Source organism: Heterodontus francisci, chromosome 24, assembly GCF_036365525.1.
Source record: "Heterodontus francisci isolate sHetFra1 chromosome 24, sHetFra1.hap1, whole genome shotgun sequence".
NCBI classification, from domain to species: Eukaryota; Metazoa; Chordata; class Chondrichthyes; order Heterodontiformes; family Heterodontidae; genus Heterodontus; species Heterodontus francisci.
Genome location: NC_090394.1, coordinates 64,462,576 through 64,489,939, shown reverse-complemented (window position 1 = coordinate 64,489,939; position 27,364 = coordinate 64,462,576). Strand labels below are relative to the sequence as shown.

Here is a 27,364-nt window from a genome sequence, read left to right as displayed (position 1 = left end):
GCGTGAGGCAGACACGCGCGTCAGCTGAATGACGCGGACACTCACCAATCAGCGTGAGGGCGGTCGACGGAAGCCCGCCCCCGCCCCCCCCAACCCCCGCGGCGGTGTGGTCTCACCAATGGCAAGAGCGGGGAGGGAAAGGAGGGCGGGGTTTGCGGGCGAGGAGGGCGGGGTTTGCGGAGAGGAGGCGGGAGAGAGAGAGCGAGAGAGTGGGAGGAGGCGGCGGCGTATTACGCGCATGGGCGTGAGCTTCCGGCCATCACGCCGGGCTTTTACGGGGTGCGGCGCCGCGTCCCTTCAGTTTAATAACGTCAGCGAAAAGTACAAGCGGGGCGATTGTTGACGGCGCGGACAGGTTTAATGTGGCTCTGTGTGTATATGTGAGGGGAGGGGAGAGAGGGGGGGGGGGGAAGAAAAGAAAAAAAAGATTAAAAAAAAAGAAAAAAAAAACAACAGCGGGGGGTGGGTGGGGGAGCGGCTGGGCGAAGGAAAAAAAAATCCATAATATAATAACAAAAGCCCCCTGAATAAATTATAAATATAACATTTAAAATTGTGAGAGACAATAATCGATTTATCATGGAGGATAAAAAAGATGAACACGAGTCAGAGATACAGGAACATTGCCCCGAACACTGGTTTTCCAAATGGGAGAGGCAGTGCCTGGCGGAGAGCGAGCAAGACGAGCAGACCCAGGAGGAGAGGGCGTCGCTAGAGGAAGAGCAAACCCAGCAAAAACTTTGGCATTTATTTCAAAATTCAGCCACCGCCGTCGCCCAGTTATACAAAGGTACAGACACCAGATCCACCCTTGTGTGTGTGTGTGTGTGTTTTTTTTTTCTTTGCTCTGCCTTTTTATATAAATTCTCTTAAATCTTATTGAGGGAAGGTGGGGGAAGACTATGAGAGAGACAAAGATTTTTCTCCTTTTGTTTCTCTCCCCCCCCCCCTCCCCTCTCCTCCCCCTCCTCGCTCTCCTCACAGTATTTTTTTGTGGTTTAATCGATTGATATCTGAGGGAGGAAATTGTCCCTCGTTTTAAAATTTTTTGGGGGACCCAAAGAAAAAACAGTCGCAACCAAAATGGCGAAATCAAACATGGCCGGCGAAGTCGCTCTCTCTCTCTCAGGGTTGTCCATCTCTTTTTTTTAAAAATATATATATTATGTGTGTGTGTTTTAGGTACTCAGTTTGCATTTATTGCTCTCCTAATTTTTCCCCCCTCCCCTCCCCCTTGTGTGTTTTTGTAGATCGAGTCTGTCAACAACAAGGGCTGTCACTCTGGGTCCCGTTTCAAAATGCCGCCTCGGCTGTCACCAATGTATATAAAGGTAAATTCAAACCCTTTCTGTTGGGTGCACTTACTTGTCACGGTGTGGCATTTGCAAGGGTTAAACGCGGGCACTGGTCTGCACTTTAATGGGGTGCACTTCTAATGTTTGCATGAAGTCTGATGTCTCCTCCATTAGAAGTACAGTTTAAAAATAATGTGGAGTGGTGCTATATAATTTATTTGCAGTTCCTAATAACTACCAGCAGCACACGTGTGCCTCTGAATTATAAGGATTGAAGGTGAAACATTGAGGTTTAATTGTTTTAAAGGCATTTATGCAGAGGCTTGCTGAATTGTAAAAATTCAGGCTTTTGTTTACAATTTTTCCCTCTTTGTGAGTGTAGCTATCAAGAACTGAACTAATTTTGTTCATCAGTTGAACTTTTCTAATGGTTTTACTTTTCTGAATAATTTTGCTAAATGAGCTGAGATCACCCACCCCCGCCCCCCCCAACTGGCTATTCCGGTGTCCCTGGCATGACTCATGATTTCTAGATAGCTAATGCAGTCAAAACAAGACTGCTGCAATGCATTTCCATTCTTGCTGCAAGCATTTGTAAGCCATTTTGGTTTAATGCTCTTCTCGTGATAGTTGCTGCTTCCAGTTTATTTTTCATTTAAGTTAAAATTTAGTATCTAATGAGCAACAAAGTGCACTTTATCCTGTGGGGTGGCCTGGTGTCTTTCATTTGATGGTTGGGGGAGAATTTCAGTTCAGATATCAAAGCATCTGCACTTAAATCAGTTGATTATATGGATGACTTTTTTTCTTGTAACAATTGTGTAATTAAATTATAATAACCTCAGTTGTGTATGCAACACTATATAACACATGCTGTAATTTTAATTTTTCAAGTAGAGCCTCAAGAGCATTTAATCTGTATTGATTGTATTGCAATGCAGTTCTATTATAAAACCCATTGGACTTGACATAATTTCTACACTTGTAAATTATGCAGAACCCTTACTATGCAATTGTTAGTTTTATTGAAGAGCCAAGTGCTCCCTGCAATTCCTATTAAATTTTGATACTTTAATGAAAAGTAAGTTTAAAAAAAAAACTTCTGTCTGTTTTTGGCAGTCCCTGTTCGGTTTCTGAATGCCATTCTCAAGTTAAAAGGGTTTTTTTGTTTCTTGTAATATTTTGCATCATCCTTTTACATGAGATACAAGAGTGCCCTACTTCTAAATACTATGCCGATCCTTACAAAGCGAAGCTCATAACATCTGAAGATAAATCTGAAAAAAAAAATCAGACGTAGGTGTAACTGCTTCTTACGACAGCGTATTGGAACACTATGTACAGCTACATTAGTTCAGTTGGAATCACTGATTTTACATTTAAGCACAGCTGCACTTTAGCAGCAGTGTAATGCTTTGTGTGTTTTATGGTGAAATGCTTCTGAATTTATAAAACCGCATATAATCTGGACATTTGAGTGCTACAATGGGAGTATTACAAAGCCAAAATCTTATCACAAATTACTGTTCAAAGTTTTTCAAAAAAATGAAGTTTTAAATAGTTCAAATTTGATATGGTACTTAAATATTTTTAAGTTGAATGAATCAACTTCACAAGAGTAGGAATCATTTATAAAAAGAACGGTCTGGCTAACACAATAGTTTGGATGGGTAAAAGATAACAAACCTTGTTTTGCTGGCAACATTAGCATTTTATTTATTGCAGTTGTAGTACTGATAAAACTTTCCAGAGAGCTGGTCTGTTCTTTCTGGCTTGAAAAGACCTGCATTGTATAGACTGGCTAAAATGCCTGATTGGAATGTGTTATTATTTGGAACTCCCAGAAGCATATTTGGTCAATGAAATTTAGTAATTTGTGGGAATTCATGCGTTCCTCTTACTGTGGCTTCTACATTGTTGATTTCCAAATTGGCAAAACAGTTGCAGTTTTAACAGATGCTGCTTGGAGGAGAGATTTCAAATGGTAAACATTAGTAACTAACTGGGTTTCCATCTTGGATTCAGTTTCTTACCTCTGTAGCTTTAGGACACCGCTGTATGATCCCCATGTTGCAGATACTACAATATTGAAATAAGGTTCTTTACTACATTTTTGGATTTGGGTAGCTCCCAGTGAGTTTGATTCTTGTATGAGTGCAGACAGAATTGCTTCTGGAATAAGTTCAACTTGTAACATTGCCTGAATTATGGCATCCAGAAGCATCTTTTTTGTGGTGATACAAAAAAAAAACTTTTTCGATCTCTCAAGTGGGCTGTATTCAAAGCTTTCGATAGATTTGTCTTTTAGTAGAATGCAACTTTTCATCAAAACTGGCTTGATCTAAGTCAGCTGTACACCAAGAATTAAGTATTTTAGATTTTTTTCAAAACAAAAATTACTTTGGAGTTCAGTCTTTGCTCTTCATTAATCAGTTTTCATTTTTTAACCATCTTCACTACTCATTTCTTTTGAGTTGCAATGTGTACTGTAGCTGAAATAACCTTGATGTGGTTCTGCTCATTATATTTAATCAAATGAGATGTCAGTCCTAAACCATAAGTTTTGTAGATCATGGCACTGGAATATGGATTAAATCCTTGCAAATTTGGTGTCAAATTTAATTACCAATTTCTGTGATGGTAGAATTTGGTCTTGGAAATTGGGTTGAGATGTATAGAATATTTTTGATTCAGAAAGTACCTAGCTATGCTGAGAAATTTGTTGCTGTTTCTGTTTCAGAAAGTATTGAAGCTCACCGCCGAAGCTATGACTTAGGAATTCAGGTCGGTTATCAGCGACGTAATAAGGATGTGTTAGCTTGGGTAAAAAAACGGAGACGAACCATTCGAAGAGAAGATTTGATCAGCTTCTTATGTGGAAAAGCTCCACCGCCACGCAACACCAGAGCTCCCCCTAGACTGACAGTAGTAACCTCTCCCACTAGAGCACCTACAACAGAAACTAATTCATCTGTAGAGACTGACTTGCAGCCTTTTCGTGAAGCCATTGCACTGCATGGTAATTATACTGTTAAGTAATTAAGCTTGGGAAAAGTAGATGTTGATTTCAGAGAGACTGTATTTCTCTCTTACATGCATGGGCTGAATTTCAGCATTATTAGACTGATCGTATCTCCATTTTGACTACAAAATTGTTTCACTGGTGGTATTGCGAAATGTTGCTATATTATAATTTGGAAATCCAACATAATTGTATCAGCTGCTCCTGCATCACGATAAACATTAATTACAATTAGTCAAAAGAACTGAATGGGAAATGGATTCAGATCCATTTTTAAAAAAATTTACACGTAAATGTTTGGTAGCAGACTGCATTAGACTGGTATCAGGATCTAATGCAGATTCATACATATACTACACCTGAGTAAGGAATGATTGAAGATGCATTGGCAACATGTCTGAATTTGTTAGTTGACTTTCTGCTATTGTAATTATAGTTACATGGTAGTAGAAAGCCAAGTTATCCACATGCATACCCTTATAATTCATCTGTGATCACCTTTTTGTTCACAAATGTTTGTTCATATATCCAGAAAAATTGTAAGTTTTGCATCAGGGTGTTTTGGATGGGTAGAAAGACCACTCTAGTTTGATGTGTAAACATATCCAATGTCAGCTTTTAGTGTGCTCTTTCCATCCCTCCTCACCCCTTTGCTTTTCTGCAGGAAAGAGGTGCTAGTAAGATATGTAAAACTTATACAGTTGGGGCTTCTGTAGTTAGGATTGTGGGAGATCAGCATTCATGGGTTGGCTCAACATGACTCAAACCAAATACCCTTATCTTGGGATCAGAATAGTAGACTCGTATTTTCTTTGATCATTGCTGCCAGAATAAGGGAGCTGGTATCACGTGGTAAATGTGGGGACCGAGCATTCAGAAACTGTTATCCTTCAATCCAAATGAAGTGTAAATGTAAAAGTGTCTGATATGTACCATTCCGTACCAGTGTTTTTTACCTAGTGTATTCCTGGGAACTCTGGAGCCAGTTTAGAATTGCTGCTTGATGCTCTTTGCAAAAAAATGAATTATGCAGTCTACCCCACCTTAGCAAGTGGCCAGTAACTGCGCAGATTTAGCAACTCCCTGTTCATTTTTGAAAGTGTAAATGTAACGAGTGTATTCTGCAAAGTGTAGAGTACTGTGGCCTGTTGGTGGTCTGTTAAATCTAGTGTCAAAATGTAAATTTCTTTACCTTTTCAAGTAATCCAAAGCTTGTTAATGCGATTGTTGCCTACCTTAATTTGTATACCCCAGCTAAGGAAGCAAGTTATGAGAAATTAGTTCTCCAATTAGGAGTCTATGCTATATTTTATTCAAGTTTTTGTGGAATTCTACATCATATTACATAGATTATCAATATTAATTGAGTTACTTTGTTATACAATTGGCGATAATGGAAATTATATTTTCATCCTACTTACCAAAACTCTTCGCAGTGATAGCTTCATTTTCTAGTATTTCAACCTGTGTATTTAATAAATATTCAACACTGAATATTCAGCACATATTGATTTCTCTCCCTTTTGCTTGGCATGGATTTTTAAAAATCTCCCCTCCTTTTGTCTTTCCTTATATTTTAACGCTTCATTCCGTTTATTCCATTGGTATCAATATCACAGATGACAACCTTGTGATGAGCATTAACCTAGATGGTCCCTACTCAAAATGAATAGTTCAGAAACTTATCTGCCTTGTAAACTCAAAACTTGCTAAATGCTTTTCCCCCAGATGGGTTTCCGACCACACCTATGTTATCACGAAGTCTGCCTATTTCCACCTCAGTATCATTGCCAAGCCTCTCCCCTGTCTCAGCTCATCTACTGAAGCCCTCTTCCATGCCTTTATTACCTCTAGACTTGACTATTCCAATGCGCTCCTGGCCAGTTTTCCATATTCTGTAAACTTGAGACCATCCAAAACTCTGCTGCCTGTGTCTTTGCTCTCACCAAGTCCTGTTCACCCATCACCTTGTGTTCGCTGACCTACAATGGCTCCTGATTAAGCAATGCCTTGATTTTAAAATTCTCATCCTTGTTTGCATTCCTTGCATGGTCTTGTCCCTCTCTATCTCTAATCTCCTCCAGCCCCACAACCTCCAAGATATCTGTGCTTCTCTAATTCTGCCCTCTTGAGCATCTCCCGATTTTAATTGCTCCATCGTTGGTGGCTGTGCCTTCAGGTGTCTAGGCTCTAAGCTCTTGAATTCCCTCCCTAAAGTGTTCTCTCTCTATTTCTCCTTAAGACGCTCCTTAAAACCTACCTCTTTAACCAAGCTTTTGAGCTGTTGGCTGTCTGCTGTAATATCGCATTGTGTGCTTGATGCCAAATTTTGCTTTTTAATTCTTCTAAGAAGCACCTTGGGATGTTTTATTATGTTAAAGGTGCTATATAAATACAAGTTGTTCGTTCTTCCCAGGCTGCAATGCTGCATGCTTAGAATGAACCATTCTGGTTATTTTAAATTTAACCATTTACGTGTTTTGGTTCCACGGTATTGGAGGAAATTGAGAAAATGTCTGCAGCCGCCTCTTTAGGATTGCAGGCCTGCTAGTATGAAGTGCGTTTGACAGTCTGAGGAAGCTGAATCAATATGCATTCTTGGTGGTGTACCATCTCTGGGTTTATGACTGAATTCTTACTAATCCATATCTCCAATCTCCTCCAACCCTTAGATCTGTACTCATCCATTTCTGACTACTTGTGCATTCCCTCATTTTAATTGCTCCATCATTGGCTGTGCCTTCAGCTACTAAGGGCCTAAGCTCTGGAATTCCTTCCCTAAAACCTGTGCCTCATTCTTTCTCTTTCAGGTGCTCCTTAAAACTTGCATCTTTGACTAAGCTTTTGTCTCCTTATGTGGTTTGGTGTCAAATTTTGTTTGATAATGCTCCTGTGAAGTGCTTTGAGATGTTGTGATTATATAGCACCTTTTAATATAATAGAAGTTGTTGTTGTAATGATTAAGGCCATCACTTCTTTGAGGCTGAGCTCCCCTCCCTCCATTGTTGTCATTGCTTGTGTGACAGGAGGGGAAGTGGAAGAGAGAATTAACTAATTGGTAGGACAAGAACAAATGAAATTAATCACAACTACCTGGATGCAGATAGTAGTAATTTTAGATTCTTAGTAATTTTCAGCAAAATTCAGTGCTTTTTTTTTTGGTAACCTCTTCTATCCTGCCTATTGATATTTTTTTCCCTTTTTCTTTCCTTATCCTTTTCTGAATCGTGCTCACCTGGGCTAAATCAAATCTCGGGAGAGATGGGTAGATGTGAACTGCAGCACTGAGCTTATTAGGAAGAAGGCGATGGGAATAGGTAGGCTGATGCATGGTGGCTGTTAATTGCTAGGTCGCATCTTTAATGCTTATGAGAAGAGAATTTGTATATATTTTTTTTGGCGGCTGGGAGACAAATGTATACAGGAATAAAATGGCCACAGTTTTTATTTTTGAGCAACTTATTTGATCCATCAGTTTTGAAGCTGTTATGCAACTGCTTTTGGGAACTTTGGCTGAGAACTATTTCCCAGAAACCTCCAATTGAAACCAGTAACTGGGGCAGAAAAGAAAATGTCATGTGGCATTGCTTTTGTGTTGCAGGATCAGTGCTCTATGTAGTGTATGTTCTGGTAATTCAGGTCAAACATAAATTATCTTGTCATGATTGATTCTTTGTAACCCCCTTTTAATAGATCCTTAGCCTCAGTTAAATTTAGATGGTAAAGCTTTGTATGTTTTTTTGCCAATTTCATTTTTGATTTTGAAGTGAAACATTTAAAGTAACAAAATATGGTTAATCTGATGTAAATTGGAGAAAGACACACAGTACTAGTGCAGTTGGTTATGAGGAAAAAAAAGTGCTTCGACAAGTTGTTTACATTACGATGAAAAATAATTTCAGATTGTCAAGGGTTTACTTTGAAGAGGCACCTGTGAAGTATGGATTTGATATGCTTATTGTCACTTGACAGGTACTGTTTTGGGTTGCAAATTGTGTGGTCATGGAAATTTTGTTTTTATAGCACCAAATTTTGAAGTTAAAATGGTTTGTTTGGGAACTTTAGTATTAACAAGCCACTGGACAAAGTGGACTCTGCAATCAACACCGTTTTAAATGTATCTATTTAAGTTTCATAGAATGGGGGACCCTTGCCAAACGGTATCTGTATGTTGGAACTCAAGCTCACAAGAATAAGGCTGTTGTACTATTTACTTACTCCATTTTGGGAAGAGGCTTCATGTCTTGGAGTTCAAATTCTTTTTTTCCCCCTCAAAACCTTTGTTGGAGAGGAAGTTTGTGGAAAAACTGTTGTGCTGGGCATAATTGTGCTACCCAAGAAAATTGATAAACCACATTACGTTGGTTTAACTTAATAGTTTAGGAAGTTCAAGAATTTAAAGTGGAGTGTACACACATGTCTGTATTTGTTTTCAGAGGGTGAAGCAATCTAAATTCACCCAGTCCCTCTGGATTAGGTCTTGTTCCCAGGATACCTTCATAATTCTGCACTGACCATTGAGCTGGTTATGACTTTCAATGTCTCCTTTTTGCATCAAGGCTGGAATCAGGAGGGTGATCAAATCTTTGCCTCAGGATTTGGTGGTGCACCAGATTGTGGATCATTGTTCTGTGCTGTGTGCTTGTAAACACCAACTCAGTTCAGTAAATTCCCGTAACCAGATTTTAATGAAACTGATTTTTGTCCCACTGGTTCTGAAAATTGGTTTTATTTTGGTGTTGAATTTGCCCAGGGTATTTAATTCCTGGCGAACTACAGTGTTGTTTAGCAGCCGTTAGTTGTATTTATGTATTGAGATAACGATTTGCTTATGCTTACATAATAAATTTACTTGATACCAATTTTATGATGGAATTAACTTTTTACCATTTGTGTTTTTATTGGAACCATAGTCTCTCTGGTATGTTGCTGCAGTGAAAATTATGTGCTATCTTTGATATTGAATTACAGCTGGCTATTTGACTGTGGGGGCATCATAAGAGTTCACTCTTATCGTTGCCTGACATCCATACTGTATATTTGCAGTGAAGGTAGTTTGATATCAGTCATGAGCAGGAACACTGGCACCTGCTCCCCAGTTCATAGGCTGCTTCCCTTTTTCCTTCCCCTCACTGGCTCATGGACGAGACCTGACGTATTGCCCCTTTGTCTTTTTATGGCTCTTTTCCAGAGGATCAATCCACTGAGCCATTGGGGAAAAGGTCTCTCTTAAATACTGTAATGGTATTGTTAAAGTGAGCGCTTTTGACCAAGGAACCATGAACTTGTTTGTCATCTATGATGCCACTCAGTGTCAAACGGCCTGTCAGTATTCACTGGCATAGATATGAAGAATGGCCTCTTGCGTATGGTATTGGAAGGTGACTGCTACCTGTGGAACTTTCACCCCCTGCCAGCATCAATATTCCAAATGATGCTAGTTTTGAACATTAAGGCTTTTTTTTTCTTAACAACAATTTTTTCCCCTGACAATTGTCTTCAATAAGCCTTGTGGGACAAGGTTCCACAGGCTGTGTTTAACCTTGGTAATGTGTCCAAGTGGTCGTTCTTTGAGAGAACTTGGAAACTGAGCATTAGTGGGATATATTATCATTGAGGCATCACAGCCGATTATGATGCAAGTTGAATATTTGCATGTCCATTTTGAGCAACGTTTAATCCAGCATCTTGATCTAGAATAGTGGAAAAATTTATACGTAGTCCTTAGTAAAGTACTATGCACATATTAAAAATGCTAAAAATTGTGCTCCAGTGCCAACCTTTTTCAGGTTGATTTTTTTACTTGGGCTATTAATGCTGGCTCATGACTCAGTCAGTAAAGGGAAATCTGTTCCATTTGATCATATAATCCTAAATGGAGTTGGTTTTTCATGAGATGCCGAATCTGCCATTCGTAATTGTGCTTGGTAGTTTGGCCAGTATCATCTATCCCTTTTCACTATCGCTAGGTGATTCAATACGAAAGTCCACTACAGCTTCTAACAGAAGTTTTAAAGGATAGAATTGAACACAAGACTGTGACTATTGAAATTAATGTTAGTTTGGTATTTTCCGAGCCAACTTTTTACTATTTCTCCCTCTCCCTCTACACGTGACACACTACCCCTCAGGTACTTACCTTCTACCTGGCCCCCACAGCACGAAATCTAGGCTGACAGTGAGTGCAGTACTCGTTCAAACAGATAATATGGCATTTGTTACATAAATGTTTGTGGGAGCTTGTGGTGCGTGAATTGGTAGATGTATTTACTACATTTACAAGAGTGGCAATACCTCAGAAGTACTTGGTTAGCTGCAAGTCTCTTTGAGACGAACACATGTGAAAGGCACTTTTTAAATGCAAGCAATCCTTTTTTAGTGCCTTTCCTTAAATCTTCTCGTTTGCTTCACCCCTCCCATCGCACCTCTCCCTTGCAGCCACCTCCCCACCCACCCCGCTCGCCTTCCCTGACACCCCTCTTTAACCTTTCTGCTCCCAACTACCCCTTTGCCACGCTGACTCCTCTGCTCCCCTCCAACGCCTGTTCACTCCCCTCAACCCTCCCTCTCTCATTGCTTTCTCTCGATCATTAAGGTCGCTCCCCCTCTCCGTTACTCTTAATTTTTCTCTAACCCCCTCCCCGTGATCTCGCCTTCTCCATCACCTGCCTATCCTGCCCTGCGTGCGCACTAGCCCTCTCCATCTCTCTTCTCCCGCCCCCCCCTCCTCTCTCTTCCCCCCCCCCCCCCTCTCTCTTCCCCCCCCCCCCCCTCCTCTCTCTTCCCCCCCCCCCCCCTCCTCTCTCTTCCCCCCCCCCCCCTCCTCTCTCTTCCCCCCCCTCCTCTCTCTTCCCCCCCCTCCTCTCTCTTCCCCCCCCTCCTCTCTCTTCCCCCCCCCTCCTCTCTCTTCCCCCCCCCTCCTCTCTCTTCCCCCCCCCTCCTCTCTCTTCCCCCCCCCTCCTCTCTCTTCCCCCCCCTCCTCTCTCTTCCCCCCCCTCCTCTCTCTTCCCCCCCCTCCTCTCTCTTCCCCCCCCTCCTCTCTCTTCCCCCCCCTCCTCTCTCTTCCCCCCCCTCCTCTCTCTTCCCCCCCCTCCTCTCTCTTCCCCCCCCTCCTCTCTCTTCCCCCCCCTCCTCTCTCTTCCCCCCCCTCCTCTCTCTTCCCCCCCCTCCTCTCTCTTCCCCCCCCTCCTCTCTCTTCCCCCCCCTCCTCTCTCTTCCCCCCCCTCCTCTCTCTTCCCCCCCCTCCTCTCTCTTCCCCCCCCTCCTCTCTCTTCCCCCCCCTCCTCTCTCTTCCCCCCCCCTCCTCTCTCTTCCCCCCCCCCCTCCTCTCTCTTCCCCCCCCCCCTCCTCTCTCTTCCCCCCCCCCCTCCTCTCTCTTCCCCCCCCCCTCCTCTCTCTTCCCCCCCCCCTCCTCTCTCTTCCCCCCCCCCTCCTCTCTCTTCCCCCCCCCCCTCCTCTCTCTTCCCCCCCCCCTCCTCTCTCTTCCCCCCCCCCTCCTCTCTCTTCCCCCCCCCCTCCTCTCTCTTCCCCCCCCCTCCTCTCTCTTCCCCCCCCCCCCCCTCCTCTCTCTTCCCCCCCCCCCCTCTCTCTTCCCCCCCCCTCCTCTCTCTTCCCCCCCCCCTCCTCTCTCTTCCCCCCCCCCTCCTCTCTCTTCCCCCCCCCCTCCTCTCTCTTCCCCCCCCCTCCTCTCTCTTCCCCCCCCCCTCCTCTCTCTTCCCCCCCCCTCCTCTCTCTTCCCCCCCCCTCCTCTCTCTTCCCCCCCCCTCCTCTCTCTTCCCCCCCCCTCCTCTCTCTTCCCCCCCCCCCTCCTCTCTCTTCCCCCCCCCCTCCTCTCTCTTCCCCCCCCCCCTCCTCTCTCTTCCCCCCCCCCCTCCTCTCTCTTCCCCCCCCCCCTCCTCTCTCTTCCCCCCCCCCCCTCTCTCTTCCCCCCCCCCTCCTCTCTCTTCCCCCCCCCCCTCCTCTCTCTTCTCCCCCCCCCTCCTCTCTCTTCCCCCCCCCCCCTCCTCTCTCTTCCCCCCCCCCCCTCCTCTCTCTTCCCCCCCCCCCCCTCCTCTCTCTTCCCCCCCCCCCCCCTCCTCTCTCTTCCCCCCCCCCCTCCTCTCTCTTCCCCCCCCCCCTCCTCTCTCTTCCCCCCCCCCCTCCTCTCTCTTCCCCCCCCCCCTCCTCTCTCTTCCCCCCCCCCCTCCTCTCTCTTCCCCCCCCCCCTCCTCTCTCTTCCCCCCCCCCTCCTCTCTCTTCCCCCCCCCCCCTCCTCTCTCTTCCCCCCCCCCCTCCTCTCTCTTCCCCCCCCCCCTCCTCTCTCTTCCCCCCCCCCCTCCTCTCTCTTCCCCCCCCCCCCTCCTCTCTCTTCCCCCCCCCCCTCCTCTCTCTTCCCCCCCCCCCTCCTCTCTCTTTTTTTCCCCCCCCATAGGCTTGAACCATTAAATGAGGGTAGCTTGCATCAAGACGTCACTTTGTGAAGTGCTGTCAAAATTTGGTTGCTTCTTAAAGTGCATTGCCAAAATAAATAGAATTTTCGTGGTCACTGATTTGTGCCAGAAACATTGGCATTTAAACTGATGATTCTTAACACTTAACTTTTTTTTTGCCTCCACAGGTCTTAGTGGAGCAATGGCTAGTATAAGTGTACGCTCAAGTACTCCAGGGTCTCCCACTCATGTAAGTGGTAGCTCCAACACTTCTCGCAGGAGAAATGGACTCCATGATGTGGATTTGAACACTTTCATATCAGAAGAAATGGCACTCCACTTGGACAATGGTGGCACTAGGAAGCGTACCTCAGCCCAGTGTACTGATGTCATCACAGACTCCCCAACGCACAAGCGCAATCGAATGCTTTGAACTTTTATATGGTCGCTGTGCTACTTGAAAGCCACTTGATACTCGACACTTTCTTGAATGGAAATGGAGGGCCATCATAACTTGTTTGATTGTGAAAGTACAAGTGAATTCAATAATGATTGCCATAAAGGAAGTTCTAACTAATGCAGTAGATGCCTCTTGTAATTATGGCTTTCCCAATACCAGTTTTGTGACAGAGGACATCCAATCATTTGTGTAGTAGTTAGCAAGATCATCATAGGTAAACACATTAGGTTCCAAGCTAAAGTGACCTTAACTTGTTTCCTCTCAAAGGGAAGGGTAATATTGGATGTTAATTTGGTTAAAACTGTTAATTGCCCTTTTTTATTTCCTGCTGTGTTGACTGCTTCAACAGTATTGCCAGTATATCACTGATAGACTGTGTTAAAATGGCATCTTCCGTCAAATCTGGAGCCTTCCATTTTACAGCACTGTACTAAGACACTACTGGTTTTTGTATAGTGCGAGCGTATAAGTTGTATCAATATTGGACTTTTTTAGTTAAACTCAAGCAGCTGCTAATTCTGTGGATTGTGGAAATGGTGCTATGATGGTCATGCGATTGATACTAAATATCAAATCAACATAAAGATCTTTATTGGATTCACTTCTTGTGTTTTAGTGTTGCAAAAATTACAGTACTATTGACTTTCCCATAAAAATTCTTAAAATACTCTTGTTATGTTTAAATATATAAATATATATATAAATATATGTAATGTATATACTAAGCATTTGGATGCTGGTATATTACTCGTGCTACATAATGTAAATAAAATGTGCACACCAAACCCTGGAGTGGATATCCGAAATCAGAATTGCATCATGCTCAGTTTAAACATTTCCTTCACATAGTGGAGCTGGTCCAGTTTGTCAGGTAGTTCATGGGACAAAGTCTTTGACGGTGGGTGGAAAATTACAACTTGCTCAGTTATTTGTGGCCTGTTCACTTTCAAAAATTGTCTACAGTAGTCTGTTAAAGGAGGTGGATTTTATTTGTAAGATATGTTGGTGTAAACATACTAGCATAAACCTGGAGAATTGCTTTTCAAACTAGTTTGCCACAAAATACTATATTTCTGAAACCTCTGCTTGCATTTTTGTGGAGTGATGTTTGAAAAAGGATACTTCAGCCTTAAGTCTGTTTTTGGAGGAGTTTTAACTTGTGAATTTATACTGTGGTAAGCAGGCTTAGCAAAAAACTTCTGCAATTTACTGTAATTTTAACGGAGCAGCACTTGCTTCAGTTAATTTACTTTTTGATTGAAAAAAAACACAACTGAAGGTCACTACATAATCCAACAACTTGCACAGAAACTTAAAAGAGCTGATGTCTACACACACACTAACTCGAGCAATTTTGCCCATTTGCACATGCAGATACATCTCTTGACAACTATTTTGAGTTGTCTTGTTTTCTCACTGGGAAACCTATGCAAAGTGCAATTTTAACTGTTTCAAGTAATACTAACTGGGGAGGGTTGTCTGTTACCCTCACCTGTTTGCTGGCAGTGGACAGTCTTGCCAGCCTAAAAGATGGCTTGCTTATTTAGCCAGAGGCAGTCGGGGTATGCTGCAAGACAGCACTTTTTATTTCCTTTTTTCAGTAGAATTATAATTTTTAGGTAGATTTTAATTATCTTCCATCTGCAATTTCCTCCTCTTGCCCATTCACTGATTCCAAGTCAAGTATAGGTAGTATTGGTAAACATTAAAATATGGCTTCATTGGTTGCTGGCGAAGCTTTATTTTAAAAAAAAAACCTTGTTCATGAAGGACAGCTGATATTGGAATTCTTACAAAAATCCACATAAGAACTCAGGCAAATCTGTAAACATTGGTGACCTATATTAAATTTTAACAGTTTACTTTCTGGGATACTGGCCTTTTTAAAATGAAAGTTCTGGGAGTTGTCATGATCAGTTTGACTGATTTTAGACGAAATGAGCTTCAAATCAGACAGTGTATTAAGTTGTGTTTGGTGAGAGGGAGGGTGGGGAATGTAAAATAAACTTGCCCATATGCTACAATTTCAGAGAAAACAACTTTTGAATTAGTATGGTTTTTTTTTTTGTTGGGTGGAGAGGATGAACGTTGAGTTTGAGAAACTTTTTTTTGAGAAACTTGTGCATTCTAAAAGTCAAAACAAGGCTTTCAGCAAACTTTGCACTAACAGATTTTCAGTTTACAGTGCAGTTTACATTTGCATGTATACTTCATTCTCATCACGTTATTACCACACGCCCTCTTGCTCTTTTGCAGGAGTTTTTTTGCCACTTTCCTAGCTTATGTATAATGTAAATCTAGGTGATCATAACTGTAGGGATAGGCTACCACCACTGAGGCGATTGAGAAAATTCCATAGAACGTTTTGATAAAATTAAATTTAATAGTGTGCTGAAAAGGTATTGCCTAATACCTTGATGGTGTAAAGCTGCACGGATAGCTTTCTAAGTTGCACGCTGTTTGTTTTTCTTGTCATATTTTCGTTTGGTGGAAACCACTGTAAGCTGTAATTGCCATTTCAAGAATAGGTAACACTTAATTTTTAATGCGTAAAACTGTACCAACTGTTACTTCATCTAACTGTAGCGTGCACTTGGAGAAAGAATAAATACCATGCAAATCAGACATTGCCTTTTTCAATCGCACTGGTCTACTTGTAAATAATTTTCAAATTGCTTCATTTTAGGAGTAAATTTTCTGTCTCTTCCCCTTCCATTTCCTCCCCTACAGTTGCACTTCAGTTTTGTGGGGGAAAAATTAATGAAAATTCAGGTTGGAAAATGTTTTTTTTAAAAAAAAATGTTGTACTAACACTAATCCGTGGAGAGATTTAGGGTCTCTCTCTTGCCTTCACCACCTGCAACTTAAATACAGCTCTAAGATGGCTGATATTTTGGTAATTGGCTTGGAGTATAGTAGGTTTGCAGCTATTGTGTTGCAAAAATGAACAAACTGGTTTCTTGCTATCCTTTATTATTCTTTCTCCTTATGCCCCTCCCCTGTGCAAGAAAGTGGGTATTGCAGCAAAGTCAGTTGACGGTGCACAATGTCTGTCAAGTGCATGATACTGGTGCCAATTAGTGTTCAGACATAAGTTGTTGCTAGCAGGCAGCTTTCAGAATGTGCATAGTGTTTGCCATGTAATGAGATATTTTGTTAATTTTAAACAATGAACATGGAGTCAAATATTTTTATATTCTCAATCAAAAGCTTTTAAAATTTTTCTGTGTTGTAGCCAAAATGCTAGCTTCTAAGGGTTTACGGAGCTTTTGGCCTCTATCTTTCAGTCCCCAAACTTTGTTTTACCTTATACACTCAAACATCCCATCAATAAATATTACTGTACTTCTGGAGTGTCTGATTTAAGTATGATGGTAATAAAGAACTATGAATTATATTGTGTGTCCAGTTTGCTGACAGTGAATTAGTTAGTAGATAATGTTACCTTTTTGCTAGTTTCTGGTTTTAAACTCTTGGGAGTACTGCTGAATAATGTTCAGTTCAGTATTTTTGTTTAATTGTGTAGCCCCTGTATAAAAGTTCCCTTTGTCCATAGCTGCCTTAAGTGGGGAATGGAACAATCCAAGCCATAAATTGTCCAGGTCCTCTCGACAATTTGCTTGAATAAGAGGGTGAGGGATTTCTGCCAGTTTCTCCCTGTCCTTTTATTAAAAATGCTTGGCAGAGATTTGCAAAATTACTTTTCTGGGACGAAGTCTGGACAGTGGAATTCAAACTGTCTGAAGGAACCAGCAGCATAGGTACCTAAGGCAGCTGTATTACTGTTAAAATTTGACACGAGTATTCCATCTATGTCTTTTATATTTCCCCTCATTTATTGTGTTGCTTAAGTTTGCCCCATCTGTCCTGCTGCTTTCGTCTAACTGGGTCTTGCAACAGCTGTGGTTGTGAAGTTCAATACACAATCCACTCCCAAGGCCAATTCCATTGTTGCACTGAACAGGCTGAGATACAGATTTTTGGTCTCAGGAAATCGAAGGATATGGGGAGTGGGTGGGAAAGTGGAATTGAGCAATGACTGTTATTGAATGGTGTAGCAGGCTGTGGTCCATATGGTCTAATTCTTGTGTTTTTAACTGTCAGGACATGTGTGCAGTAGCTTATTGTTGTTAGCTAATAATATTCCTCCTTGTGGAGAGATCACTGCCTCAACACCTCCCCATCGGTATGATGGACTCAGGAATCCTAGCTTCAATGTGGCTACTAAAATTTGCAGGCAATTCATATGGAATATTGCACAGATCAGGTGCTTTATAAATGTTTCCAAGTGTAAATCCTGAATGCTGCATCAATACCCATATGTTGCATTGTTTGGTGCATGGTGCTGATTTTTCTGTAGATTACTGTTTGCCTGTAATGCAGAACACATGCAATGTAGGTAGTTGAATGATTAACTTTATTTTCATTAAATTATTCCTGTGCAGTGTGATGCTACTCCTATGACGCAGAAACAAAGACTGCTTGATATGAGCACTTCCTGCAACACATCCTTAATGTGACTAGTAAATCATCAAATTTCTAATAGCTGTATGTGCTTGTGTATAGAAACAAATGTCTGTGCAAGTTTTATATTTTTGCAACTTTCTGCCTGGCCTCACCACACCATGCACCATTCTCTAGTCTCTTGACAAACCAATTTTATAACCAGCTAGTAACTAGGTACAATTCAGTATTAGTCTTGGATAACAAATAATGGACTATACCTTTCTATATGTTGTGTTGACTTCAGTAAGCAAAGTGGTATTTTTGAGTTCAGTGAAACACTATTGGAATTTAGGGCTTCCACCTCTTAAGAATAAGCAAGCATTAGGTCCAGAGACATTAAAATTTGCCTTTAGATGCCTTGTACTAAATAGTCCTGGCTATGCTACTTATGATACTGATGTAATGCTTTTGTTATGGATGAGAGCCAGGGTGTAAAGTCATGTGGATATTAGTGACAAGATCTTAGTTTCTTTTAAATGGTTTTAAATTTTTCTGCTTCTTAGTGAAGATGAAGACTGGCTAATCTTAATCTTTATTTTGCTCTGTGACTAGATATCTCTGCGAGAGTGTCTTAGAGTATGCGCTCTGACTGGAGACACACGTGGCCTCCTCTCATTACCGCGTCATGATTTGCATGGCTGTGACGTGTAGCCCATTGTGTGGAGAATTCTAGGTATGAACCTGCAATCTGCCACTTGGAACAGTTCATTACACATGTAGTATGCCATCATGCTGTCAAATTTCATTTGCAAGTAAAGAGTATCCTTCCCTCATTTTGTGTATATGTTGGTGATGGCGAAGTTAATACATGTAAAATAAAATGTGATGCAGAACAAATATGGAAAGAAATGGTACTGGGCAGAACAATGGGGTTGCAGTCTCCTTTCCCTTCTATTTTCGTATTCCTGGGAACTTTGAATTTGTAATGGGGCAAGAATGGACAAGGTGGCTTACATGCACTTAAAGACAGCTGGGATCAATATGTTAATTCAGGTGGGGGGGGGGGGGGGGGGTTGGTGTCAGTGGCAGGATTAGCTAGAGCTGTGAGGCAGGTTTCAAATTGATATGCCTCCAGGAAGAGAAAAGCATGAGAGTAATGTAGGTAACTTGGAAAGGAAGGCTTTAGGTGTTTGCAGACCAAAGTAGAAAGGCTGAACAAGATTACGTCGAATCTATAGTACAGAAACATTCTATTTGGCCCAACTGGTCTTTGGTGTTCATGCTCCGCATGAGCCTTCTCCCAACCTCTTCATCTAACCCGATCAGCATACCCTTCTATTCTCCCTTATTTACTTATCTAGTTTCCCCTGAAGTATCCATGCTATTTGGTTCACTACTCCTTGTGGCAGCATGTTTCACTTTTAAGTGGGACAAGACAGTTTAAAAATCCAGTCAGGATGGCAAAAGGCAAAAAAAAGGGAGATAGTCACAGTAATCCCATTGCCTTGCTCTCTCTTCATGGTGTTGGATCTTTCTGATCACCCTCTGCTGCTGAAACGCAACCAGAGGAAATGTTTCCCGATTCAAACTATCAGTCCTTTATAAACAGCTGCAATAAATCTCTTTTAAACATTTCTGTTTCCATGAAAATAATCTCAGTATCTCAAATCTCTCCCTCTTAAGTGTAGTTTCCCATACCTGGCATCATCCTGGTGTTTCTACATAATCGCATTCTATATCTTTAATGTCTTTGTAATGGGTCATCCAAAACTAACTCTGGCCTAAACATTGTCTTTTACAAACTTATTTATTTACTCATACTCCATGCCCCTACCTGTAAAGAAAATAGGAAAACTACAAAAGCTGAAATTCAAAAGCCTTAGTGGGAGTCTGAGGTTAAAATTAACAAAAACCAAAGGGCATTAAAAAGACTTTCTACAAGCGCATAAATTGTGAAATGGTAGTAAATGTCAGGGCAGCATTATTAAGAGAAAGTATGCAAGCTTGAAGAGGGAGGGGTAGGCAGAGATGCCAATTAAGTATTTTATCTTGGCTTTCAGAGATATTGGGATTGTCAAGTCGCCCGTGATAGAACCTTATGGTTTACTCCTGTGGATTCCAAGAGAAGGTAGGAATGAACTAGCAGAGACCCTGAATATAATAATGCAAAATTTTAAGGAGAACTGTTTGGGACTGTAGGCTGGCAATAGTGGTTCCCCACTACAAAAAAATGATTTGGAGCTAAACTAGGGAATTACAGATTTAGGGGTCTTGTCGTTGTTGGTAAATGAATAGGCACTGAAATTCCCAGTCTCTTGTCATAACTTTGGGAGACCAGCAGAACCACTGGAGAAATTCATGAAAATGGCTGTTTATTCTCTTGTCCAGGGGCTCCAGTGGTTGTCTACTGAAAATATGGTGGGAGATCAAGGGATTCTCCTTGGAATTTCCAGGCCCTGGACTTCAGACACAATGAAATTACTAAGCACTTGGAGAAACTGAGGCATTAATCAGGGTCTCTTGGCATGGGTTTCTAAAAGATAATGTTTCACCAACTTTTTCATTTCTTCCTAGAATTTCTATAGAGGACATAGGATAAAGAAAGGTTAATTAGCTGTTCAAAAAAAATACAATGTAAGAGACTTATGGCAAAGATAATAGCACATGCAATTAAGGAGAATGTGACCATATGGATAGAAAGGTAGTTGGAAGGCATAAAACAGAAGTTAGGGGAAAAGGGAAGTTTTTCCTATTGGAAATGTGATGAGTGGTCTGGTTTGATATTACTCACCATATACATGGTTGGCATCCTTGCATCTATGAAAGATGGTGGACGCGCAGCAAATAATCCATTTAGGTGGGGTGTCTTCTCTTGGTGCACCTTTGCTGATGGCTGCGAAGGCCAATCTTTGAGAGGCAGGTGTTGCCACACGTGATGTGGTGAGTTGTTTTTGACGTTGGCGCTTGTTTCCAAGCTGCTGCAGCAACTGGTTGTCGTGGTAGTACACACCAGTCCACTGTTTCCCTCTTCCTCCCAGCTGGTGACTCTCGTGTGATAGTCGACATTTAGGGCCTGCATGTCACGCATGCAAGCATCCTTGAAGCAGAGCTTTGGGCGCCCCACTGGTCGCCTGGCCCCGGTTACCTCACCGTACAGATGGTCCTTGGGTATGCGACTGTCTTTCATCCTGTGGATGTGTTTGATCCACCGAAACTGCCTCTGTTTTATTAGTGCCAAAACACTTAGGAGCTCTGCCTTTAAGAGGACTGCCATATTTGTGATTTAGTCCTGTCAGGATATACCCATAAATGTGCTGCAGTCAGCAAAGATGGAAATTATTGAGCTCCTTTTCCTGGTAGCTGTAAGTTGCCTATGTTTCACAGCATGCAGCAAGGTGCTGAGAACACAGGTTTTATAAACCATATACATAAATGATCTGAAATCGAGAGAGTTATAAAATTTGTTGTCAATCTTAATGTTTTAACAAATTGTGACAAGGACTGTGAAAGACTGCATGAGAATGGGGGTGGAGTAAGTCCGCAGAATGGGCAAATAGGTGGCAGATACAGGCTAGGGTATCGATGTGAAGTCGCACATTTTGCAAGTAAGATTAGGGGAAGAAAATACATTTGAAATGGTACACCACTAAATAGAGTAGAGGATCAGAGGGTCCTGATGTAGAGGTCATTAAAAGCTAACAGCTCAAGTAAAACAAAAAAAAAAGTCGGAGTCAAGGGCCATAGGATACAAAAGCAGGAAGTTGGTGTTGAACTTGTACAAGATCCTAATTGGCCATTGTTGGATTAATGTATGCAGTTTAGTCACCCCATAAGGAGGATATACAAGGGCTGGAAAAAGTGAAGCATAAATTCAAAAAGAAACCCCTGCATTTACATAGCATCATTCACAGTCACAGGACATCCCGAGGTACTTTACAGCCAATGAAGTACATTTGAAGCGTAGTCACTGTTGTAATGTAGGAAATGTGGCCACCAATTTGCAGCAGCAAGCTCCCACAAATGGCAATGTGATAATGACCAGACAATCTGTTTTTGATTGTGGTAATTATTGGCCAGGACACCAGAGATAACTCCCATGCTCTTTGGAATAGTGCTATGGGATCTTTCACATCCACTTGGGGCCTCAATTTAACATCTCATCTGAAAGATAGCACCTCCAACAATGCTGCACTCCCTCAATAATTGGAATGTTGTCCTGGATTTTTGTACTTGAGTACCTGCAATGTGACTTGAGCCCGCTACCTTCTGACTCGGGTGGGAGTGCTACCGACTGAGCCACAACTTGCCATGATATTGCCAGTGATGAGGGTTGAAATGCTTTGAGGAGAGACTTGATGAGAAGTTAGGATTTTCTCCCTCAGTGGACCTGCAAAGGTTGAAGAGTGACCTGAAAAGGGTCTTCAGGCTTATGATCAAGTAAATAGTGATCGATTATTCCTGTTTGTTGGTAAGACCAGTAATGAGACCGCACAAATTTAAGATAATCACAAAGAATTTCAAGGGATATGAGAATTGGAAAAACATTCTTCGCACAAGAGGGTGGCTAGAATGTGAAATTCTCTACTCCAAATTGCTGTTGAATCAGCGTTCCTAATTACATTTAAAAGGGAATTAGATAATTGCTTGAAAAAGGAGGCACGTTTACGACATAGCAAGATGGCGTGTGGCGTTGGATTAGGTGGTTTATGTGGAGAAAAGCTCAATGGGCAAATGGCCTGTTTCTGATCATAGAAAATATAGTCTAGAATAATGGTACGCAAGTTTCTTTGCTGCCAGTTGCAAAGATCTATCTGAAATGAATTTTGACAATCTCAATCCATTGCCTACTAAATTTGATACCACAGCACAGAACTATGTATGAATTGTCACTAAACTGGTAGTGTTGCTTAGGATGTAAAAGTGACTAACTGAACTATGAGTATTACTGGGGCAATTTGGAGGGTAAATTAGTCTCCAACTGTTTTACTCGTTTTGAGACTGGATGCTGACACGGTAAGAGTATTTCTCAGCATTGACCATCCTCATCTTGATCCGAACAAAAAAAAAAATTCTCCCCGTCTCCACACATCAGGGTTTTAAGATGGTATTCAGCATTCCAACACAGGAGCCAGCCTGACACAAGAAAAATCAGCTTTTCCCCACTACAATTGTCACCATTAACAAATTGCATCAGTTCGAAGGCAGAAGTGGAGGCTATCAGATTGGTCACGTGAGATGGAGGGTGGAACTGAAGGATATTAATGTCAACCACATTTGGCCAAGAGAATCATTGGAGGCTGTTAGAACCGATCAATCAGACATTACCATCCCTCACCATTAGTTGCCGGAGACACCAAAGTTTTAAGAGGAGTTGATGGTTTCCGATAGTGAAAGTTACAATAATGCTTACTTATTGTTTATCCCCAAAGACGTTATATATAATAAATAACCTTTTAAAAATGTTACCTTTCTCAAAGGAACTTGCCTGACTGTTTTAATTTCCTTTTAGACTGGCTATAGTTGCTTTTTTTTTTGAGGGGAGAAGTTTCCCTCGTGTGGATGCATTAACTGGCTTTATTTGAGCATTTCTATCTGATGAAATTGCTAAGGTTTGGAAGTAAAATAAGAAATGAGGGGGGAGTTGACATGAGTTTTATTTAGTACTCTCAAATTTAGGATTCCACTACAATGATGTGTGGTGCAAACCATTGCCCAGTCTGCGGCTGAGTTGTCTGGTCTTGTTTCTAGGGAGACTTGTCACAGTGCCCATATTAGAATGGTCAACATCCAAAGGGACGCATTAGGACTATCAGAGCAGGCTGGAGGCGCTAAGCCAGGTCACTCTCGGAGCACAAAATTCAGCTCCCTGTGCCTGTTCCTGCAAGCTACACTTTACCACACTTTACTTTTTGGCTTATTCTGACAGGGCTGACATTTTGGATTTGAGTAGCCCCCTATTGCCATGCTTTTACATTTTAAGCTGTTTGTTAAATATGGTATGGAAGCAGATGGTTTGTAAAGAGCTCCTCCAGATGTGACAATGAACTTTGCTGCAGTGTAGAGGAATGGAAGACAGTGGGAAGGAGTCCCTATTCATCACATCACCGATTGATCCTGATTATATCAGAGAACTCTAGACAAAAAAAAAAATCTGCTTCTAGTTAAATGTTATACTCACAAAACCCTGTGTAACAAGATGGTATTACGATCACCAGTGAGTGTACAGATATCTCTAGCACCATATAATGGTTCATTTCTAGAAAGAGTTTCAGGAATTGCTCCAATTACATACTCTCCCTTCCTATCTGATTATGGGGTGGGGGCGGGGGTGCATGACGATTGAAACTGCCCTATAATGTTTCCAGAAATTATTGCTGTTTAGTGATCAGCAATGGGAACCCTGGCTAATCATTTCCTTCCTAACTCAATTGTGACCAATTTTAGTGCCATCACTGTTGTATGGATTGAGGACAGCACAGACTGTGGATCAAATCTGGGACTCTCCTGATCTATACGGTTTAGAGACAGTAAATAGAGGGACTTCAGTTGTCAGCCTTGTTCCTTGATTGTACTACCTACATCTCCTGGTACAAACAGCAATGGATGCAATGGGCTGAATGGCCTCATTCTGTGCTGTAATGACTAAGATATTGCTTAGGAAACCAGGGAAACCCCACAGTTGTTTCAATTCGTGCCACAGAATGGGGGCATCAGGAGGGTTATGGTTCTCCTCTTCCCCCACCCACCCCTCATCCCAATCACTTTGAATTGTCAGTTTTGTATGTCAGGACTCTGTCAAATAACTGTTTTGCTTAATGTGCAAATTTCTGATCACAATCAAATTGCCATCTTGAGTCGGACTTGAATGTCATTGGCAGACATTGTCATAGTCGGGCCATGCCAAGTTGACTGACGCCCTCCCCACCCAGATCCTTTGATTGTAGTTCTGACGGCAGGCAGGACCTTGGTTCATTGTCTAATCCAAAAGACAACAGTGCCAGTGTCCTCATCAATAACGCAATGAAGAGTCAGCCTAGATTAGAGTGGAGCTTGAATCCATGACTCGGAGGCAAGATTGTCAACCATGAGCTAAGGCTGACACCTAATGAGGTGAATGCCCAGCTGATCTTGGTCAGGACACTGTGCAACTCCACTGCTTTTCTTGAAATAGTACCATGGGATCTTTCGCATTTATCTGAACAAGTAGACCAGGCCTCAGCTTTATATCTTAACTGTAATGTGGCAGCTCTGAGAATGCAGCACAAAGTGTCAGCCATGATTCACTCAATTCCCTATTTGGGCCTGAACAAACAACTTTCTCACTCAAGGGTAACAGTGCTAACCACTGAGCCAAGTCAACATTGAGGAACTTATTTCAAGATTCCATCAGTATCCTGATGTTTACAGGTTGTTAGCAAGCCCAAGTTAATTACTATTTAATCAATAAGAGTTCAGTCAGCCTAATATTGTTACGGACAAGGTGAGAGAGAACTGTTGAAATCCCCTTTCCCTTCCCAACTGTCCATAATCAGTAAGCTTTTGAGAGGAAGATGTGTGTATTTTTTTAAAAATCCCTGAGTGTATGAATTTAAATAACCAGCTGCAAGCTCTTTATGGATTCAAATAAAGACAGAGGATTATTTATGCACGCACCTGAAATCTAACGCTACGGCACTCATTCACGTAGTCACACACGCAAACACACTCAAGGAAAGTACAATTGAAGAGAATAGTGCACTTTTACAGGCAAAAATAATTTGTAATTCACATGATTATCTTGTTCTGGACTATACGTGTTGCAGGCCTGATGAAGATGTCTTCACTCCGTAAGTGTAGTTAAGGTAAGTTTAATAGCCAAAGTCGTCATCTGATATGGTTTTCACCGTTCTCTTGAAGTGGTGGACTTTCTACATGCCACAAAGTTGGTTGCTTTTACTCTCATTACCAGGAGGTCAATTTGCTGTATGGGTGCACCTAAAATGGAACAGGCTTGGAGACCTTGCGATGTTATAGCCTCCGATTCTTTTACAGGCCAGATGGTACTGCCTTGTCTGCCGCTGCTTCTTTTTGCAGTCAGCATTTAAAGATTAAAAAGGAGACAAACATGGCTGTCCTACCACTTCTCACATTTCCTTTTCCAAATATGGTAGTGGTTTAGTTTAGTTTAGAGATACAGCACTGAAACAGGCCCTTCGGCCCACCGAGTCTGTGCTGACCATCAACCACCCATGTATACTAATCCTACACTAATTCCATTTTCCTACCACACCCCCACCTGTCCCTATATTTCCCTACCACCTACCTATACTAGGGGCAATTTATAATGGCCAATTAACCTATCAACCTGCAAGTCTTTTGGCATGTAGGAGGAAACCCACGCAGACACACGGAGAACTTGCAAACTCCACACAGGCAGTACCCAGAATTGAACCCGGGTCGCTGGAGCTGTGAGGCTGCGGTGCTAACCACTGCGCCACTGTGCTGCCCTCTTAGGTTGATTAGCCACATCCTGGTTTATTATTGTAAAACATTCATCCTGAGCAAGGTGGGGGGGGTTAAGACAATTCTTTTTTTCAGAAGAAACACATTAAATTCAGGAATGTCTGTTGATGGTTTCAGGATGGGTGTAGTTGATACCTCTTAGGCTAGAGTGTATCCTTTTGTTCTTTTGAGACAGTGAGGCAGTTTTTCAATACACAGGCCATCTGACCTTCAGTGGCTATCAGTGCAGCACATTGTCCACTTTTTAGAGGAAAAGTCAATTTCAAAAAGTCCAGATTGAATAAAGTTCATATCTTAAAAGTTAGGAATATGATTTGTCTCTATTGGACATAACAATATGTTGTGTCTAATTATGCTGCTTACATAGTTAGCAATGATTTAGGTAGTCCAATTATAGGTCATGAATCTCAAGTTATGACTATTGAAACAGTATAAGGGCATCAAATGGACTGGATGGTGCTTGTCCTGTCCTTTCACACATGTAACTTGGGATTGAATGGATCCCGAAGGAGGGAGTTGAAAGTTCTGTAAGGACCACACATGTAATGATTTCAGCAGTCTCAATCCAGTTCTTATTGGGCTCAAATCCACAGCAGCAAACTGCTCCCAACTAGGCAATAAATTAACCTGCCCTCTTAGGAAGGAAATTCCTCCTAAGTGTAGTTAGATTAATTTACTGTTTGCATTATTTGAATGAAGCTGATAATCCTGGTTTCTGACTGTCCATCTGAACAATTTAAGGAGTTGTCAAGTATAATTATTTCTAATGGAGAATGAGAATTGAAAAGGTTTGTGGAAGAGTTGTCATATTTTTGCATATGTGGTTAAGGACTGGAAAGTCCCTATACTAGACTACATGGGGTTTAATTCAGCATTGCAGCCATTATTTGGTCATAAAAGAGGCTTAATGATGACAACTTCAGCAGTGCAATAGCCTGGGCTCAATCTGTATGTTGTTCAGGCCACTTCTACATTTGTCGGCGCATTTTTTTTTTAGGCGGCCCTGGTGGTCACCTGAAATGAGTGCAGGCCTTATTTCAACATTGAAATGAGGGTCCTGCAATCGTTTCAGGAACAGTTAGCTAAATTCATTGAGACATATCAAAGCTTGCAGGATGTGACTGGTTCTTCAGGATCTACAGCACCCTAAACAGAGGTCTTTAATTGGACTGCTGGAGGCCAAATAAACTTTCAGGTGATTTAAAAAAAAATCTTGTCTCAATGTAGAGCC

At 41.8% G+C, this 27,364-nt stretch overlaps 1 protein-coding gene across 2 annotated transcripts; it reads left to right on the top strand.

Annotated features, from left to right (window-relative positions):
* The first annotated feature begins 453 nt into the window (after positions 1 to 453).
* Positions 454 to 16,582, top strand: hapstr1a (HUWE1 associated protein modifying stress responses a). 2 transcript variants are annotated; one of them, XM_068056408.1, is made up of 5 exons: positions 454 to 790; positions 1,251 to 1,331; positions 4,036 to 4,314; positions 7,587 to 7,634; positions 12,914 to 16,582. In XM_068056408.1, the coding sequence occupies exons 1-5, from the start codon at positions 580 to 582 to the stop codon at positions 13,156 to 13,158; spliced, it is 864 nt and encodes a 287-aa protein (XP_067912509.1). In that variant the 5' UTR covers positions 454 to 579; the 3' UTR covers positions 13,159 to 16,582. The 2 variants fall into 2 exon arrangements, with proteins under 2 accessions (XP_067912509.1, XP_067912510.1); XM_068056409.1 differs by lacking the exon at positions 7,587 to 7,634 and having other exon boundaries at positions 455 to 790.
* Positions 16,583 to 27,364: the final 10,782 nt, after the last annotated feature.